This window comes from Nematolebias whitei, chromosome 11 (genome assembly GCF_014905685.2).
Source record: "Nematolebias whitei isolate Nwh7 chromosome 11, NemWhi1, whole genome shotgun sequence".
In the NCBI taxonomy this organism is placed as follows: Eukaryota; Metazoa; Chordata; class Actinopteri; order Cyprinodontiformes; family Rivulidae; genus Nematolebias; species Nematolebias whitei.
The window spans coordinates 33063889-33083322 of NC_056508.1; the positions used below are offsets into that span (position 1 = coordinate 33063889).

General features: G+C 39.5%; 2 protein-coding genes across 3 annotated transcripts; both read right to left on the bottom strand.

The window, feature by feature from the left end:
* Window positions 1-226: 226 nt before the first annotated feature.
* On the bottom strand, window positions 227-5780 carry si:ch211-150o23.3. Of its 2 annotated transcripts, XM_037684225.1 has the most exons (8): window positions 5688-5780; window positions 5361-5467; window positions 3147-3494; window positions 2519-2830; window positions 2085-2399; window positions 1862-2011; window positions 1709-1777; window positions 227-924 (listed from the first exon to the last, which is right to left on the bottom strand). In XM_037684225.1, exons 2-7 carry the CDS (start codon window positions 5389-5391, stop codon window positions 1734-1736), a joined length of 1200 nt encoding a protein of 399 aa, XP_037540153.1. In that variant the 5' UTR covers window positions 5392-5467; window positions 5688-5780; the 3' UTR covers window positions 227-924; window positions 1709-1733. The 2 variants fall into 2 exon arrangements, with proteins under 2 accessions (XP_037540153.1, XP_037540152.1); XM_037684224.1 differs by having other exon boundaries at window positions 5361-5780.
* A 2657-nt stretch (window positions 5781-8437) lies between these two features.
* On the bottom strand, window positions 8438-16863 carry slc25a33 (solute carrier family 25 member 33). Its single transcript, XM_037684229.1, has 7 exons — window positions 16653-16863; window positions 14417-14590; window positions 13034-13111; window positions 12072-12172; window positions 10715-10781; window positions 9324-9604; window positions 8438-9237 (listed from the first exon to the last, which is right to left on the bottom strand). Exons 1-7 carry the CDS (start codon window positions 16691-16693, stop codon window positions 9026-9028), a joined length of 954 nt encoding a protein of 317 aa, XP_037540157.1. The 5' UTR covers window positions 16694-16863; the 3' UTR covers window positions 8438-9025.
* Between the last annotated feature and the right edge of the window lie 2571 nt (window positions 16864-19434).

Consider the following 19434-nt stretch of genomic DNA (forward strand, 5'->3'; position numbering starts at 1 on the left):
TGTCAAATTACACTTAAGCTTATTTTGGTCAAATTGAAGCACCTTTGTTTTAATAGCAGCTGTGTAAATGTGGATTATTAGTCAAGATACACAGGTGATGGGGGGGGGTGTTGTCCAAGTAAAGATACACATACAGCACAGGACGAGCTGTAACATGTCAGATGCCACATTTTTGTACAACATATTCCATGTTTGTATAATGTGTTTTGTATTTTGGTTTCATAATAAAGAGTTTGTATATGTACTCATTTCAAGTTTCATTTATTCAGGAACAAAACTAGTTGGACCATGTTTAAAAGCCTCCATCTGTTCTGGAGTTGGAGGTGATAAACAGAAGTACCCTTCAGTAACATTTTCAATATCATTGTCTTAACGACTTCCACACAAAACTCATTGGGCATTTAATATTTTATTTTACTATAACTTATTTACAGACACAAGTGCATTAATGATGATGCATAGTAGTTTGTCTTGAGCTATAAACATCCTTAAAAGGAGTGCTGCTCTGTAAACATTTGTATAATTATGTAGTAGAGTCCATTAGTGTTGAAACATTTTGATCTGATGAACTTGGTCAGGTTTAGTACCAGTTTTACCTCCAACATTGTGGCAGGTTTATCCTCAAACTACCAAAAACGTTCAACTTCCTGTTGGCCCACTAAACGTTTTATTTTACACCCTTATTAATACAGTGATGGATGATGGTCTTGTCCATTGTCCAGCAATAAAACTGCTAATGAATAACATGAAAAACCGTACGGAATGTCTCAGACACTGCCCATCAAAGTGCTGAGTAAAGTTGGTCCTCATCCAGACTAGATGGCAGCAGGCAGTGGATGATCAAAGTATCAGTTCTGTTACACATCCTGTCCAGATGGACGTGCGCACAGTTTGAACCCTCTTTTTTTGTCTACACACGAGATTCTGTTGAGACACAGAACATTTTGATCTGATACAGATGTACAAGTAAACTGATCAACGTGATGCATGTAAAGCATGCAGATGCATGGAAGTTTACTGGTTTTACTGTCTTAGCTTAAATTTTAAAAAAAAGTATTCAATCCTTCTGGACCCAGAATAATACAGTTCTTGCAAACATTAATGTAAAACCAGATCAGAATAAAGATTTTCACAATAATACCTCAAATACACATTCTGATGATCATTTCCTTCAAAGGAATGACTGAATCATAACTAGAACCAATGATGATTAAAAGAAAAGAAAAACATCTAAGTATCACTTGGGTCTAGTTGAACAATGCAGGACTCTGACATTAATGTTAGCTTTGGGGGAATGAAAACTTGTGCAAACCAACTATAGATGCATTCAGAACTGATTCTTGCACCACATTCAGAGGAAGGCAGAATCTCTAATCTGACACAATCTAAACATAAAAATGTCAGAGGCCAAGCGGGGATACTACCCTCTACAGCCAGACTGCTGTAAGGTGAAAAACTGCATTGGACTGAGTCCAGCAAAACATTCTTCTTAGACAAAATTTTGCTTAAAATTGCTGAGATCTGGTTAAAATTATGTGATTTGAAGCCAACGACTGTGTTCACAAACTGAGATGCACCTAAGTGGATTTTATCGCCAAATCTGGAGCAAAGCACCGTATGCTTTCCACTTGTAACTGTGTGACCTAACACACATTAAAACATGTTTGTTTTAAACATGAGGCTGTATTTTTTATATATATAGATTTACCTTTCTCTGTTGCCTGTAGGTCCAATCAGAGCTTGTTGACTGATAAGGCGACATAAGTGTTGTCTACACCTGTAACAGAAAACATGCATTACTCTGGATACATCTACAAATAAATATAGTCTTGAAGGCTCATGACAGAAAAAAGGAACCCACAGGTTCTGGTCTCTCGTTCCAGTTCAGAGGGTTTCTTCTCCTTGTTGCAGACCACCTTAGCCACAGTTAAAATAATGATGATGGCTACAACAAATGTCACTCCAGACACAAGCCAGCTGATCACCATGGGGCTCAGGATTGGGTCAGAATCTGAAAGTAGAGGAGGTTGTAGGTTTTACTCCGAATGGGTTGATCACTGAGATAACAGTCAATACATTCTCACCTCTGATGGCTATAGGCAGGGGCTGGCTTTCTCTGGAGACGAACGTGCGCCCGCCCAGCTGGACCCGATACATGCAGTAATAGTATCCCTCATTGGCACTCTGGGCGTCAGAGAAAGTGAAAGTAACATAGTGGGAGGGTGCGGGTAATGACTGCCGCACTGTGCCGTTGGAGCGGACGAGACGAAGCTGGAAGGAACCTCCAGGATACTGCTGCAAGGTGGAGCAGGTGATGTTAAAACCCTGCCCTTTGATGACGGAGGCCACCGGAGCCTCGGGGGACGTGTTGTACCAGAGCTGGGGAGTCAAGAGGTCCACTGGAATTCAAGGTTGTGCATAAAAAGATGGAAAGATGAATACTAAAGAAAAAAAGCACCGATTTAAAACCATATAGGAATTTTGAATATAACACAAACTAACACTGGTAACGACTCACCCACTGTGATGTTGATGGTGTTGCTGGGTGAAGAGCTGACCTGCTGAGGAGGGTATCCGCGTGTGACGCTGTACTGACAGCTGTAGCTGCCCTGGTAAAACGTTTCCACATCAGACAAGGTAAGATCCACTCCCATCTGAGTCGGGTCAGCTCTCTGTGTGACCAGAGGCGTGGCAATTCCGTGCTTGTACAGGTGGACGTTGCTGATGCGGTTAAGCTGCATGATGCTGCTGCAGTGAAAGTGAACAGACTCCCCAGAAGAGAAGACCGACTGAGGAGACAGCAACGCAAGCCGGGGTTCAAACAGAGTCCCTGAGAGGAAAGAAGGGTCAGTCCTGACGTGATCAAATTGTAGCTGGTGCTACTTCTATGAAACTCAGAAACTATGATGAATTAATATTCTTGGTTGTTAAGAAAATACATTATAGTTTCAACTACATACAAGAGGTGTGGTGAATTATACTGAAGGATACTTAAGGTGCTTACATTTTTTTTAGCAAGAAATGAGAACATTTTGGACTTTTTAATTAAAGAAACCAGTGAGAAAAAAAACAACTTTTCAGATATTTGTGTTTGCCAAACTATTCACACACCTACTCATCTCTGCCTCAACAGAGCATGGTCCCACCTGTGCATTTCACGCCTACATCGTTCTTATGGGTGCAGAAGGAGTTCTTGTTCGGGGAGAGATTGCAGTGAACCAGACTGGATTCATGTCCATGGCACTTGACAGAGTTCACCACTATCCTTCCGCTGCCTAGGCCAAATTCAGCACCGTGAGAGAATTCAGCAAGCCCACAACCCAACTCCAAACACACCACATTAGCCGCCCGCATATCCCATCCATGGTCGCAGACAGTCCCCCACTGCCCGTGGAAGTTTACTTCGACGATCCCGGAACAGTGATCTCCATTCACGACTCGGATCGTACCTAAACCAGAAGTAGCTACTCCATCCCACAGAGCACCCAACAGGCCTGTGATGAGAAGAAAGGAACAATAATTACAGGTTCAAACCAACCAATAATCGTAACCATTTACGCCTTTTAAGAACTTCAACACTCTTCATGAGTACATAAGAGGTTACAAGTTTAATTCAAACCAGGTTCGTACTAAAAATGTTTACGTAATCCTTTTTTTTTTTTAACATACGAGACAAATGGTTCAGATCTGGGGCAAACCAATGGTTCAATTTATGGTCACCAACCACTGTTTACACACTTCATGCACAATATGCTAATAAAGTTTGTAGATGTACTCTTTAAAAGCCATAATAACTGTCAAAAATACCAATTTTTTTTTATCTTTTTGTCTGCCTATAGCAACTGTATAAAAAATGCACTAAATTTATATCATTCACTATCAGAAGTCACCACACAATTTGTAATAAATTAGTGAAATTAGCAAAGTCATGTTTTGTTGCCAAAAATGACTTTTAACATCTAAAATTGACAAATACACTTCAGACAGTCTTGTCAAGTTACAAATATGGAGTCAATAAAACAATCCCCGGATGTAAAATGTCAGAGGGAGAACAGTGGAATCAAAGACGCTGGGTCAGAAGCTAAAAATAAAGCCGTCATGACGACAGATGACAGAAGTAAAGTCATTTTGAGGAGGAGCTGGAGTGGCGCAGAGCGTTAAAGCAAAAGTTGCTAAAATGCAAATGAGCTGTGTTCGGATATTCTGAACTCTTACAGAGGAACTTCCACAACTTATCACAGAATTCACTATTTATATTTATATTCATATTCAAAATAAAGATGAGGATAATTTGTCGTTTACTAATGCAATTTTTGCAAAAACCCTTAAGTTACAACTTAAAAACCCTGAGTTACATCAACCCACAAACAATTATTTACTTAATATGGAAATTGTGTTAGAAGCATAAAAATTTAAATCATTGAAAAATTGCATATTTTGACAGCTATTATAGCCGTTTTATTTTATACATTTTTTTGTTGTTGTTACTTCCATAAAACGACCAGGCTGTGGTAACGCAGGGGTTGATATTGTTGCCACAATATTTTTTACAATATATTTCTTTTCATACTGCTTGTAGCAGATTCAGCTCTGCTCAAAGCCAACTTACTGTCAAAGTGAGGCAGAAAGTCTGGTCTGTTGGCATTTCTAACCAAATGAGTTTTGTTTAAATCTGCAAAGTAAAAAATGTTCAGATGTTTTGAGTACTATACCAAACAAAAGATTTGGAAAGGTTGTCTAATATTTGTTGTCCTTAAGGGGCACGAGACAATAACACGGCACCAAACATGTCAATTTAAAGCTGATAAATAATGACACCTTTTGAATAGCGTCCTTGTACAGCGTACAGTCTCATATTATACTGCACATTTGTGGTATACTTATAATAACAAATACCATTCCACAATGGGACCTGTGTAAACCACGTTTGTATTAAATAATATTCCCACTTTTACATGCTTTACTGAAAAAAATTAAGGCTTCAATGCAATCAATTAATAAAAAAAGTGATCATAATGGCTTTAAAGCACTGACACAAGTGTTTTCACTCATTTTCACTTTAGTTTTTATAAATTATAGGAACTAATCTCTTAATTTAGATTTATTCTTTATTTATTCATTTCTAACCAATACAGTTCATTGAATCAGAAGATGTACTTTGAGATATTTTGTTCTTTATTTAGATTTATTGTGTTGAAAAGCTTTAAAAACCTCCTAATCATCTGAAGATTAATATAACGTGCACTAAAAAGTTCAAAAGTTTAGAAAATAAAATTGTATGTACATATTTTATATTCTCGAGTTTGATGGTTATCACGTAGCATAATGCTCCTATGCAGAGCTAAATGTTTTTAGCTTACCTGCTAGATAGATATGGAGGAATCTCAGCATTGTTCCGTCAGCCTTCCATCAGAGGGCCGGATGTGAAGAGAGCCTGTAGTCTTGGTGATGATGGCGCTGATCGATGCTGAAAAACATCCGATTTAACTGATCTAAACCACACCGACGGCTAACGGAGCTAACAGCTAACCAACGGTAATCGATACTTCGCACGCGGGGCGTAACGGAGTAAACACGCAGTCGAAGCTACAAATTGTTTTTTAATAACTGCGTTTAAATAAAATTGAGTTGTTTTTTGTTGTTCTTGTTAAATTCGAGTGGCTGGACACTGGACTGGAGTTACCTACTCTACATATCTTCGTCCGAACGTCAGTAGTCTCTTCCCGGAGTTCTGATGAGCCCAGTGCTTCTCCCCGCTGCAGACAGAGGTCACCACAGGCCGCACTTAAAGCTCCGCCCACTGTTTCCGGAGGCTCGGCACGCAGGGGGCGTGGCTACAGGGATAATTTTTCATTGTGCGTTCCTGCATTTAAATTAAACATATAAAACATATAAAAATATTATTAATTATTAATAATTAGTGCATGTAAAAGAAAAACATAAAAACCATTGTTTTATGGTATCTCATAAATAAACAATATATGCTTGGGTGCATGAAAAGTGTATTTGATGTAAATTAAACAATCAATTTTTGTCAGCTTTATTAAAATTGGCCTCATTTTAGGAATGCGTACATTTCTGAACAGTTTTTTCTACCTGTCTTGTGTTAATCTGAACTAAATGATAAAAATTATACAAACTTTTTTTCGGCTGCTCTCGGCTTCAGGGGTCACCACAGCGAACTAACTCGCACGAAGACTTGGCAATTGTTTTGTTTTTTATGCTGGATGCCCTTCCTGACGGCTGATGCAACCACAGACCACAGATCTACCACAGCCCTCTGTGTGGAGCAGAGAGCTGCCATAGGAAGCTCGGGGAAGCAGATGGTAGGGGTTAAGGGCCTTGCTCAAGGGCCCAGAGTGGGGCAAATGTGGGTGCTTCACCTTTCCCACCCACATTTTGATGTTGTCTGTACGGGGAGTCAAACCTGCGACCTTCCGATCACAGGCCCACCTTCTCTAATCTCTGCGCCACTACTCCCTAATGATACTACCCCCCACAATAAACAGAGCCTTCAGGATTTATTCAGTATCTTCTTAAAACACGTTTTTTTTATACTTCTGTAGCTACATTTTTACCACCAGCCACAATTTTTATTATTATTTATAAATAAATTAAAACCTGGAATTCCTGAAGGATGATTTCCAATGCATATTTTATCTTAAAGCATAATCGTGCATAACCTGTTAGTGCTCAGAATACGTGTTGGGAATCATTCTGACTTACAAACACACCAAACTTCAGTATCAGGTTCAGTGTGGCATGTGGAATCATGTCGACTATTGACGTACATCCAAAGATTACTTTCTACAGCCATTATTAAAAGCAGTTCATTGTCATTACAAACCCTCAGTGGTGGGTTTAAAGCTAGCCTCCTGTTGAATTCCCAGAAACTGACTTTACACATGCAAAAAAGGAACAATTCGTCCAAAATGAGGACTACTTATAAGACAGATCTGGGTTGGCAGACCTCAGATGGATGAAGTATTTCGGAAGAAAGATAAAACATTTCTCCCAAAAGAAACTGTCCAGATGACCTGAGTTAACCTTTTTTGTATTTTTCTACCCGGATGACTGAGCTCACGAACGTCTGGACCTGCCATGCTGTTCGTTTCTCCTTCCTGTTCTCTCAAACTCCATCTGGCCAAAGCAAATGGCCACTCATCCTGAGCCTGTTCTGCTGGAGGCTTCTTCCTGTTTAAATGGAGTTTTTCCTTTCCACTGTTGCCAATGCGCTTGCTCAGGATGGGAGACCGCAACGAAGTGAAGATTCAACAATCTGCTGGCTTCCTTGGACAGATAACTTTAACGAACTGGCTTTTATAATGTACGTGAATGTTTTCGTACATTGTCCTGAGACGACTTCTGCAGTGACTCGGCACTACAGTATTTAAATAAACTGGATTGACTGTTTTAATTTTAGGAACAGGCTTGCATCCCATACTCATGTTGGTCCTAACCAGTTACAGAACAATGTGTTTGAATCAACCAAAAACAGCAGGAAAAGGATCATTTGCTGATTCATGTCCGAGTCATGAGGTTTCACACACCTAGTGACTAATGCTGAGAAACAGACGGAGGCATTTTTCCATTTCCCATTAGTGTCCTGCCTTACACAACTAACCACATAAATGGAGCTGAAGAGCACCGTCAGACCAAGTGTTTGTTATTCAGGCTGTTTGCTCCCTCCACAACAACCTTGATCAGTTTCACAATGAGCTGGAAACACATTTACAAGTCTAAACACAGGAAGGTTTTTCTGATATAACACCAGGGTTGACAAAAGATATAAATACTGGCTTGTAGTTGGTGAAATAACCTTGATAGACCTTAGTGGCTTGGAGTTTACTAACTTCACCAAGCAGTAGAAGCAGGTTTTTTGAAGATTTTTTTTTTAAATTGAAGAAAATACATAAATTAGAATTCTCCACAGAAATGCAGTAAATGCTGAATGACTTTCCTGAAGAAGCTGAAACAGAAATGTTAAAAACTAAAGCTAAAAGAACAGTAGCTAAAATAAAAAGCAGATACCAAAATCTACAAGGAACTGTAGGTAATAGTTAAACGAATCTTAAATGTAAAAAGGTTTATAAAAAATAAAAAAAAGTCATAGGACAAAACATGCAGAAGTACTTGGAGCTGCCTCCAAAAATGTAAAATAAGCTAAACGAGAAAGCAATATCCTGGTTGACATGACCACAGAATATGTTTGAAGACGGAATTAAAGTGCGCTAAAAGCAGGTTGTTGCAGATAAATCCAAAAATATGCTAAATGAGACGTTTCCCAACATCCCTTAAATGTATCGTCAGACAAATCTATATTTACCTTTTAAGTCTTTGAAATAACTCATCGAAGCTTTTTCACTGCGCTCGTCAAACAATAAAGACCAACAGAACATGATGACTTTATTAACTCGTGTTTTGATATATTTCGTTGAGCCAGTGGTCGTCAGCATTCAGTTCCTCGTTTGCAAAAGTTGAACACCCTCAAAGAAAAAAATAAAACATAAGTCTGTAGATTTGTATATTTATGGAAAAATACAATAAATCTCAGAACTTAAAAATATACAACGTGTAAAGGTAGCCTGTGTCCAAACAAAACAAAGAACAGCATCGTTAGAACGTCTTTACAGTGATATCCCTTCTTTAAATACACGAGTCAGTCTGTCTGTCCATGTGTTATGGTACAATAACAAAAACAAAACATATTACTTTACAAAAAAAAGCAAACAAAAATAATTTAGTTAACTTAAAATTAGTCTTCAACAAAGATGACCTTCCCCCCCACCAACAGGTTTGGAGTTGTAATAAGTACCACGACTTCTTGTGTTGTCTCGATAAACTCCCAACAAGCTTTAAATTAAATAATGTGTCTATAGCTCTTTGGACAAACGGTACAAGCAGCTACAGTTTCATCAGAACAGTCCGTGTTGCACTTGTTTGTGCTACGTTTTCATAAGTCTTTTTGCCCAGCGTGTCTCGGCTTTTGTGCGACCTCTGTTGTTTAACAGGAAAGTCCCGACTTTCAGACGTGCCGTCCCTTGGAATCTCCCAGCAGATGGACAATGAGTTCGTACGTGGAGAGAACGATGGCCGTGTTGGGGATTTGTCTGAATAGCTGTGGAATGAGTCCTCTGTAAAACGCTGCATAACCTTCCTCCACCCAAATTAACCTCCCGGTCTGGAAGAAATATTTATACTTGCTGCCTTCTTCACGCAGCCTTGTCCGAATGACCTCTGCAGAGAAAAAGGTTTAAACAGTAAAGACTTTAGATACTTAATTCTCTGACATCGTGTTTTAAGCGCAGGCGCGTGTTGTTTACCGTGTGGGTAGGCTATGCAGGAAGCACAACCCTTAGAAAAAGCCGCTGCCATCATCAGGCCCAGGAAGTCTGACACTCCTTTCTCCTTTTCACCGTTTGGGGAGGTGAACTGGTTCTTGGCGAGGTGTTTCTTCAGCGTCTCGTAGATGAGGAAGCAGATCATGGTCTCCGAGATGCCGGCGTACGACGCAGTCAGGCCGCGATAGAAGCCGCGGATTCCCTCCATTCTGTAAACGTAGCGCGCACACTGAAGTGCATTCATCTTCTTCTCTCCTTTGCCTCTGAAAGTCAAACACATATGACTTATTAGTGATAAAAGTCAAAAAAAGTGTTGAAGATTAACTATTTAATCAGTCCTAAACATTAAAAGACAGACTGAGCTACCACATTTAACAGTTCTTGTTGAGAACATTTCAAGGAAAACAAGCTACAGTGCAAGTGAAATGATTTTAAAGGTGGGTGGGTGTGTTCAAGCATTTATTACTTTGTGAATGACTGAAACTTTTCATGAATGTAATCATTGTGCAGTTAAACTCGTCCGTTGAAGACTGTTTTTGGAGGTATGAAAAACATTCATGTTACTCTGCTTGTTGTTAGGTGTCATTTCTAAAACTGAGACCGATTTAGGATCATATGCAATTATCATCATGACAAATTTGCTTGGTTGCAAATGTCTGAGCCGCGCACAGTCAGCTGAAGAGAGACCAAGCAGGAAGAAGATAAATTTGGTGCGATGACATTTATGTCACAAAAGTTTTGCAACTTTATGGACTCAAAAACAAGAAGTTCTTGTTAAATAATTAGTCATTTTTCAACTCTATAAGGAAGCATTAATGATTTCAAGTTTCCCTCACTGTGAGAAATAATTAACTCTGTTTACTAGTCTTTTGTTTGCCACCAAGTCTTGCAGCATTGTAGGACAATGATGCAACAGTCGAAAGAAAAACATTTCCCTAGTAGGACATAAGGAAATTTCTACTGATACTGACTGAAAGAGCTCAACCCTCGTCTCTTGTTGTTCAGAGAGCAGCCAGCTTGTGCTTCAGGACAGTGAAGGTTTCTGTGACTTCACATGATACGGCTGCTCTGTACCTGCTAATGTAAATATAATCTTCAGCACGAAGGACAGTGCGTCAGCACCGCGTATTTATAAAGGGATGTCACATGCTCAGCCTCATGCACGGCAGACTGGTGACACAGTACAAAAAGTGTACACCCCCTCCCTCCCACCCCCTAAAAAGGTTCATGCTGAAGGTCAATTATACTTTGCAACCTGCCAACAACCTAAAATAAGTCGGACTGTTTTACACAGATTGTTAACAGAACATGTGTCTAAACGATTATGTAAGAAAAAAAGGAAACACGAGAGATATTAAGACTTTAGCACGTACTTTTTCTCCAGCTGCATCCTAGTCTTGACCATCCAGACTGGGTTCATCAGAGAATTGGTAACAAAAGCTGAGGGGGGAAAAAACTTTTATACTTAGAACATCGTGAAACTGTTCATGCAGGATGTTCATGTTAGGAGCATTGCATAAACACATGAAAATTAAAGGCCTAACGTTCTCTTAAAGGAATGTGTTTTTTTGCTCACACTTCATATCAAAGCAGGAGTCGACACACCAGTAAATGGTTTTCGTTTATCTGAGACAACAACCTATTTTCCTCGACAACCAGAGCTTGCTTTGAGGTTGTCCGTTGGACAACCAAGTGAAACAGACATGGATTAAAGTTTTCTGTTGCCGCAACGGATTTCTGTCATCTTTAAAAATGCCGGGGGTGGGGGGGGGGGGGGGGGTGTTTTTTGTTGTGGTCTTTTTAAAGCCATCCAATCTAATGATGACAAAGGGATTAAACTGACAATTCTTTCAACAAATAAAGAGAAGCAGAGCCACAGTTTAACCCGATCAGAGCAGGGTGGGTCATCCTGTCTGATACACGGCAGGTGTGCACAGTGTTCCCAACAGGTGAGAGCACCAACCAGTGTTTCCTGGACTATTTTCCAAAGAGGACACCCCGCTACCCTAACTGAAGATGATGACGTGTAATAACTCACTACATGTCTACGTATTAAACATATGTGCTCGCATGTGACCAATTCACTGCAGTCATCATACAGGCGTGTGCAACTTGCACCTGTGACTAAACTCCAAGTCTGAGACAGAGTGCCGTTGCAGGAGTGCACTCAGCCTGTGTCTCTCATTGTGAGAGGAATCTGTGTCTGATGCTTTTGTTCTTCTAATTAAACAACATTAATGATAAAAGACAAATATTTATATGCCCCAGATTACAACAAAGATGCATGTCTCCATTTAACTTTTTTTTTTTACCTTAAACTCACAAAGTTCTTCCAAATTGTCTGCTGGACAACATGGAAAATGTCCTTATGTCTACCCCTAAGTTTAGGACTGAGGTCACGTGCAATATTGCGAAATGGCACACACAAAATATCTGTTGTGAATGCCTCTCAGCTACAACCGTGCTAAATGTTATCACAATATCTGTAAAATTGGCTGAGTTGTATTGTGTATCTTAATGGCAGTTAGCTGTGGCAGCCATCTTGAACTGGACTGATTACAAAAGGGAATCGGTTGTAGAAGTACTTCCACTTTGTTGTAGATGTACTTTCTGAAAATTTCATTAAAATTTGCCCAGTGGTGCATGAGATGGTATGATAAATGCACAAACACACAGGCAAAAATATTACTGTACACCTGGTGGGTGATAAAAATGCAAGAAACTGCTCACCTGCAACACCAGCTGAAGACATGTGCACCAGTCCACTGTTGGGGACAAACAGCCCATTGAACATGTCTTTAGACTTCGAGTAGGCAGCGAAGTAAATGGCTCTGAAACACAGAAACATTTATGAGAACTGGATGCAGCTTCAGGTGTTTCACATAAATAAATAAAAATTAAGGAGTGCATTTTCACAATGTAAATCTGCCTTTAATAACTGTGCAATTGTGTAACGGATCAGTCTGGGTTGATAGGAGCCTTTGACAGCAGTCGTCTAGTGCACTCTGCTCCTCTGTGACAATTTTCCTAGTTTGGCTTCTGGAACAGACGGTCAGCGCAGCAGAAAAAGCTGAATAAGCACCGGGCACAGGAAAAACCCAGAGAGCTTGTTTTAACGCCAACCTGTCTAAAGGCTGACCAATAGGATGGTGGGGCAAGTGATAAAGCTGTGGCTACTATTCAACCACAAATTTTTTTATTAGTAACCTTTTGCCACATGTATCCACATTATTTGTTTCTATTCAATTTATATATTGCTTTGTTGAGAGTTTACATGCTACATAATCAGCTATGAGGAAACAGGGCAAAGTGCTGTTTGCACTAAAAATAGAATAAAGGTGAAATTGAAACCTATACAAGACTGAACTTTTGCACTCAATGTTTTAACATTATCTAACCATCCTCAGGACTAAATTAGTTGTTCTTTGTGGCACAAACATTCATCTCTGATGCTTTATAAAGTAACAAATTACACAGTCCTACCATGCTGACAGCTCATTCAAAACTTTGTACCGAGATATGCGTCATTGTCTTCACAGTCACTTCTTGTTTATAGAGCAGAGTAATGTTTCCAGCTATTTAAAAATATATATTATTTTTGTCTCACAGCTTCAGAGTAATAGATCCTAGTCAAAAAAAAAAAAAAAAAAGGAAAATGTGTTAATAAAATATAAACAATTATTTTTCTATACCTTGACGGGGCAACACCAACAAGATTTGGCCCCAGTCCACGAAAGAGAGAACTAGGACCCTCTTTTTCAAGAATTGATCTGAAAAAAAAAAAAAAGCATCCACCATTAAACAGTGAAATACTTATCCAACTGTTAAGAAGATACAATATGATTTATTTATATTTGTTTGGAACATCATATCAATGACTTTCAGGAGGCAGATATTTGCTGCAACCCTCCCCAGAGTTACATCAGCTCAGTTCACTGGATTCTGGACTGAACTTAGTGCCCTGATTAATGTTTGGCATGTCACGCCAGCCACATCCCCCAAAGAAGAGTGGAGGGTTTTAACTCTTAGTGGGAAGCGACCCTCACTTGCAACACCATTGTCTGCTTTGGCAGGAACTTTGCAGAGGGAGGGGTAAGACTGGAGTTGGTTCCACTGGTCAAGCAGGGTTCATGGACTCCACTCCTCTCTGTCACAAGTCAAGCCACCTCTTCTCAAACAATGACAAGCTTGACGAACGCAATGACCTTTTCCGTGCTCAAGTTATGACCAGTCTGCAGGCATAGAAAATAAAACTTTCCTACCCTGAAAATTTCTTTGTACATTTGAAGCAGCTAAGCTAAATTATACAAAAACAAGGCACGAGACCTGAAATTGGACAAATATTGTTTATAGTTCTGCAGCGTCAAAAGCTCGTGTTTTATAATTTCACTGCAGCTGCTGACACCGGTCCAGACCAGTTCAGTTTGTGAGTCTTGTGATCCGAGTGTAACATGACACTGACAGCACCGTAGTTAAGTCCTTTCCTCCTTCTCTTTCAGCCATGCAGAACTGTTTCTACTCCTTATCAAGCAATCTTAGCAACCATCTTAAGGGACGTCCTGATGCATGCTCAAGGGACTGGTTTTAGGAACATCACAGTGATGTGTTTGAGTCAAATTTAGAAAGTGGTGGGAAAAAAAAAAGATGACTTGTGTCAGCACAAACAGCTGGTTGAGAGCACTAAATATGAGCAGGACACTGTGCACTTAATCCTCACTTTATGCAAGACCAGATTGAGTCCTTGATTTGGGGAGAATGAAAACAGAGAGCAACATAAAGTATTTGCAAGAACCAAATTCAATAATTTAGCAGGATTTTAAAAACAGTTGCAACAACGTAGGCCTATTCTTTTGTCATACTGTAATGACAGCATAGGTAGGATGCTAATGCAAACTGCACAAGTTGTTTGCAAACAACATTATTCCTTATTCGTCAGTGCAGATAAACATCAGAATGCAGCAGCTGTCAGGAAGGAACACTTTGTCCCACTGTTTTCAGGGAGAAAAGTATGTCTCGGAGGAAAGCCCATACATACAGCACACTTTGCTCAACAACAACTCAGAGAATCGTCTCACCGAAGGACCTGTAGCAGCCCAGGTGTAACCGTCGCAGGTCGGATAACCCCGGTGCCATTCAGGGTGCCCAGATGGACCTGGAAGACAGGCCGCAGGGTGAGGCCTGAGGACTGCAACCTGGTCTTCAACACTTCCAGCGGGCAGGTCGCAATGGCTCCCACTGTACCACTGCATCTGTAATTTGAACACACAAACAGAAAGATTATGAGGACTGGGGTATTTAAAATCTGAGTTAGTCATTGAAGCTTTGACTGAAGAATGTGTTTTTCCATCAACACAGTTTTAAGAGCTACAGATAAAGATTAGTGAACAGTTGTGGTCAAAGATGTGTTCCTTGCTCTGCAGTGGGAAAACATTAACTGAACCCAACACGACTGCTTCTCCAGCTCAGACATTCTAGTTGCACATGGAAATGGCTTTGTGCCTGAGAAGTGTTTTAAAAGAGAACTCTCAAAATTTACATAGAAACTCTGCAATTAGTTCATAAAACTCTCAAATATGTTGCACACAAAAACAAACTCGACAAGTCTAAAGTCATCACTAAAGAACAACGTGAAACATCAACTAACACAAAACCAAAATATTTAAATTGTGGAAAATACTCAGAAAAAGATACTATACTTATTAGATTTTACTAAAAAAACATGCAAACATAGCTATGCTGATAACGTGGTGATAAGTTATCGATGTAAACACTGGCCATACAGATGCCACAACTACATTTTGGTTAAAAGTTAATATTCGGAGATAAAATAGAAGAATTTTTGACAACGTCAATTGTTTCTCTGCTTCAAGGTTGTATTAAGACTAACCATTCTTCCAACTGAATGTCTGGACTGAAAATATGTCTCCTCCTCAGACTAGTTATCCTGTGTCCTTCAAGAACAGACAAAGCTGTCTGATCCTTATCCATTCTTAAAATTTACATTCAAGCGTTAGTCTTCTAATATGATCTCTGGGAACAGTTCCGCTAACAGCAGAACTAGTTATTCGGTTAGAGGATTAGTGTTTTCACTAACTTTAGAAACCGGTAGTGGAATTAATTCGCCTGTAAACGAGTCCTCGTGACTCACTGAGACTAACCTGTATAATTAAAGGTTGAATGAAAAAGCTTTCGCTAAATTAGGTTTCGCCAGTGTTAAGTTTGCTAACAAAATTCACAAGCTTGTTTTTACCGTTTAGTCATTAAGTGTTAGAAAAGATAACTTTTTGTATGCTGTGCCCACCACTGTATCTCTGTATGATAGTAACTGTACAGAATGACACATTTGTACAACATACAATAAAAAGTCACAATTGTGTGTGTGTATATTGAAAGTCCATGCACGTACAAAATAAATTGCATCCTATAAAGTAGTGGACAGTATACAAGTAGTGGACAGAAAGTCTGGTTTCGTTAAAATTAGTGTTAGGAAATCTGCGGTTCCCATAACATTTGAAGGGTAAGTGACGCAACATGTTATAAACCGAAACTGTAATAATTGTAGTTTTAGTGATAAAATACAATAATGAATCCTCGGTTTTATTATGGATCACCAGGAGTATATAAATAATACACTTTGGTATGGTGTTGAGTTGCTGGTATCAGCAGTAACGGTACGTGACTGTACAGGGTTACATAACGGTGAAGGGCATCCACATGCTAACAGCTAACTGCACCCATCAGGGCTACAGTGATGGGCATAGGCAAAGCCTAATATCATTTTTGAACCATGATACGCGTCATTTAAATTAAAAAACACGTATTAAATAAGACATAACGCAGTCACTCCCAACAAGGAATCAACCAGCATTATCGCTACAAGACGCGGCGTTAGCCAGCTAGCTAGCTGCAGCAGCGATGGAGGATTAGCGAACTTCCGCGTGGTTAATCGGGTAAGAAGCCGGCCGGTTTCTGTTCAACACCACCTGACCCAGGTCGGAAATTTAAATTATATATAATTAATGGGACATAAACGTTGCTTTTTTTGTCCCGCTTATTTATTTCAAACACTAGTAGTCAGTCTGACACTAGTAAAAGAAATGTGTTTAAGCGGTCGGAAGCTCGTGCTGTGCTAACGAGAGCCAACATTTACAATTCGGTCTGGAGGATCAAAAATTGGAATTAGCTCAGCGAATGAAAGTTTTTAAAATAGCTGTTTAGAAAAGGTAACACGCCGCTTACATTAGATTTTTGTTTCCACCTTAAACTAGCCATTTAACGTTGTATGCATCTTTTAAAAAATCAGTGACTTACCCCCCGGCGAAGAGATGCAGCAGCGTGTCTTTTTGTGACATTTTAGTTTTCCTTTTTTATTTTTTAAACAGCCACCATGGTCTTACTAGCTTTGTGTTAAAACCGCGTTCAGTCAAAAGTAAAAGCTCTACAGCCTGGGTGACCTGAAGCTCATTTCCCTTCCAAGTACCAGCCGGCGCGGCGGTGCTTCGCTCTGCCTATCAACTACGAGCAGAGCGACGAGGTGACAAAAGAGCGTAACGTCTTTACGTAAGAGGGACGGACGGGGGTGTAGTCCGTGACGTAAGCACGTGCGTTACGACACCTTGGCATTTTGCGGCGCGTTGCACAATGAGTCTACACCGCAACATAATCAAAAAACAACCGAAGACTTTGAACTGTTAACTTTCACCGGTTTAGGGACAAATTAAGAATCCGGAGCTCTGAATAACACACTGAATTAACACAATGTTTTAACAACATTATTTATTTTTAATGTTTTATTAATCAGAGTCCTTACGTTCAATGAAATAAAAGATGCAGGAACAACATGACAGTTTGCAAATTTTGTAATTCGTTGTGAATTGATCAACAAATCTCGTAGCTTGCTGTTTATGTGCGCAATTTGAATTTGGTGCCAGCAAGACATTTAAAAAAATGTTACAAGGTTAGAACAAGTTATGTACAAGATATCTTACACATAACACAGCACAAAAAGTAATGCTATTTGTGTTTGGTTGATTATTTACTTGTTGTAACATGTTGCTTCTTTGCAATTAAGTTGTCACATTTGTTGAGAAAATGTATGTGGGGGTCAAGCAGCAGAGTTGAGAATGTGGGTTGCAAACATGAAAACCTTGCCAGGATTTTCTCATCACCACTGAACACCCGTGGGACCAGCTTAGGCGTGCTGTTCCTTCCAGAGTGATGAACACAACCACACTGGCCGACCTCCGACAGATGCTGGATGAAGAACGGGACGCCATCTCACAGTGCGTGACTAAGCTGGTGAGCAGCATGAGGAGAGAGTAGAGGAACCAGGCTGTGTATGGTTCTTCCACATGCTACTTACGCCTCTGTTTATCACTTTAATAAACTGTTAAGTTGCCAGCGTGCCAACAATTCCCACATCTTGTTTTACAGACTAGTTAAATCAACCAACAAACAACAACAAATAAAAGAATGAGCTGTTTTGCACTGGCAGAGTTTCTCAAAGATATAACCTGCATTTCCAACTCTGCCACTCAACCCACAAATGTATTTTTCTCACAAATATAGCACCACTTCAGGGGAGGGAAACAGGTTTTCCAAGGGCAAAAGATTTATTGCCAAGAAGCAAAGCTGCAGCAAAGAAATAATCAACCAAATACAAATTTCCATATTGTTTTAAGTTTACAAACGTGCACCATCAAGGCCCTTCTTTGCTTTATCCCACATCATGCTGCATTTATTATTTGGTATTTGAGTTTATATTTTACTTGTCAAAATGAGTACTATGGGCATTTACAGCCATGTAACGGTCTTCTTTGATGTATGGATAATAATACTGCAGGGGCAGTCACACGCATGCAGAGTACACGCTGAACTGTGTGCTTATCTCTTTCCCTTTATTACCTCATGTTGACATATCAGCTTGTAGAGGACTTCCATTAAACTGTTTGTCTACCTGGAATTAGTTTGGGAATAAGATGAAAAGCAAAAAAAAAATTTAAAAATAAAAACAGCTTTGCTTTTTTATGACTGGAAAGTTACAAATTAACAGACTACAGTTGTAAATGGAAACAAACAACTTCCAACTACTGTCTGTTATCACAGACATAAACCTTTTTAATCAGGCAGCTTCCCATGCACAGGTTACAGCTAAATCTACAGGTAATCAAGCAGCACATTCACCTTGATAACACATTGTTTGTCAATGGAAACTGAGTCATTACGACAGAAACAACCTTTTCAAAATGATGCACTTGCGTTTTGCTTAGTTTAAAATTGTATAGTGATTCCTGCTGTAGTGACATGACACAACTAACCCTGGAAATGAGCTTGTTTTGTGTCAACTTCAGAATTGTGTTTATTTTTATTTGTGTTTATTATTTTGACAGAGCCAGCAATCGGGTCCCATTTTGCGTAACAAGCATTCAGTGTCGTTTTCTTCAGCCATGCCAACACGACCGATCTAATTTAAGCTTGCGTAAATGATCCAACCTGTAAAATGATGAACCACTCCTCTTCTTTAGTTTGACATTGCCAGCTCGTGTCTCTGATGCGCTACATTTTAGAGGAATGTTCTTGCGCCACTAAATACTGTATACAACCACGGGGAGAAAAGTACACCCTTTTTCAGTTCTCGATTCCAGCATGTTCTTATTTATTAAGCCGAAATAAAGACAAAATGGTAAAATAGTGTGTGTAAAAAAAACAAACTACATTTTATATGTATTTCCTTTTTCAGCTGTTTTGTTGTGGATGTGCTGCTGTGTTTGGGGTCATTGCCCTGTTACCTGATCCAGCCTGTTTCCTGACACCCATTTCAAGCAGCTTCCTTCAGCTTTTTTATGGTCTTCTCACAAACTTTTACGTTAATAAAGTAGAAGTTGAGTCAAAGCTCTTGTTCCTTTTTTTTCTAATTTCTCTGAGCATTGTAAGGTCTGACCTTGGGGTGAGATCTTCTCCTGGAGCGACTGGCAGCCGTCTTAAATATTTTTGACTTGTGAGAAATCTTTATCGAATGATGAACTTCTCATTTTTTTAGAAATGACCTTTAACCTGCAGATTGATAAACAACAGCTGCTTCCCTATAGGGGCA

Coding starts and splice junctions, on each gene's coding strand:
- si:ch211-150o23.3 (XM_037684225.1), bottom strand. CDS start 5,391: ATGCTGAGATTCCTCCATATCTATCTAGCAG. Junction 3,495..5,360: donor CCTCCATATCTATCTAGCAG/GTAAGCTAAAAA, acceptor TTCTCATCACAG/GCCTGTTGGGTGCTCTGTGG. Junction 2,012..2,084: donor CCTGCCTATAGCCATCAGAG/GTGAGAATGTAT, acceptor CTCTACTTTCAG/ATTCTGACCCAATCCTGAGC.
- slc25a33 (XM_037684229.1), bottom strand. CDS start 16,693: ATGTCACAAAAAGACACGCTGCTGCATCTCTTCGCCGGGGG. Junction 10,782..12,071: donor GTCTTCAGCTGGTGTTGCAG/GTGAGCAGTTTC, acceptor TTCCCCCCTCAG/CTTTTGTTACCAATTCTCTG. Junction 9,605..10,714: donor AGGATGCAGCTGGAGAAAAA/GTACGTGCTAAA, acceptor TTTGACTTTCAG/AGGCAAAGGAGAGAAGAAGA.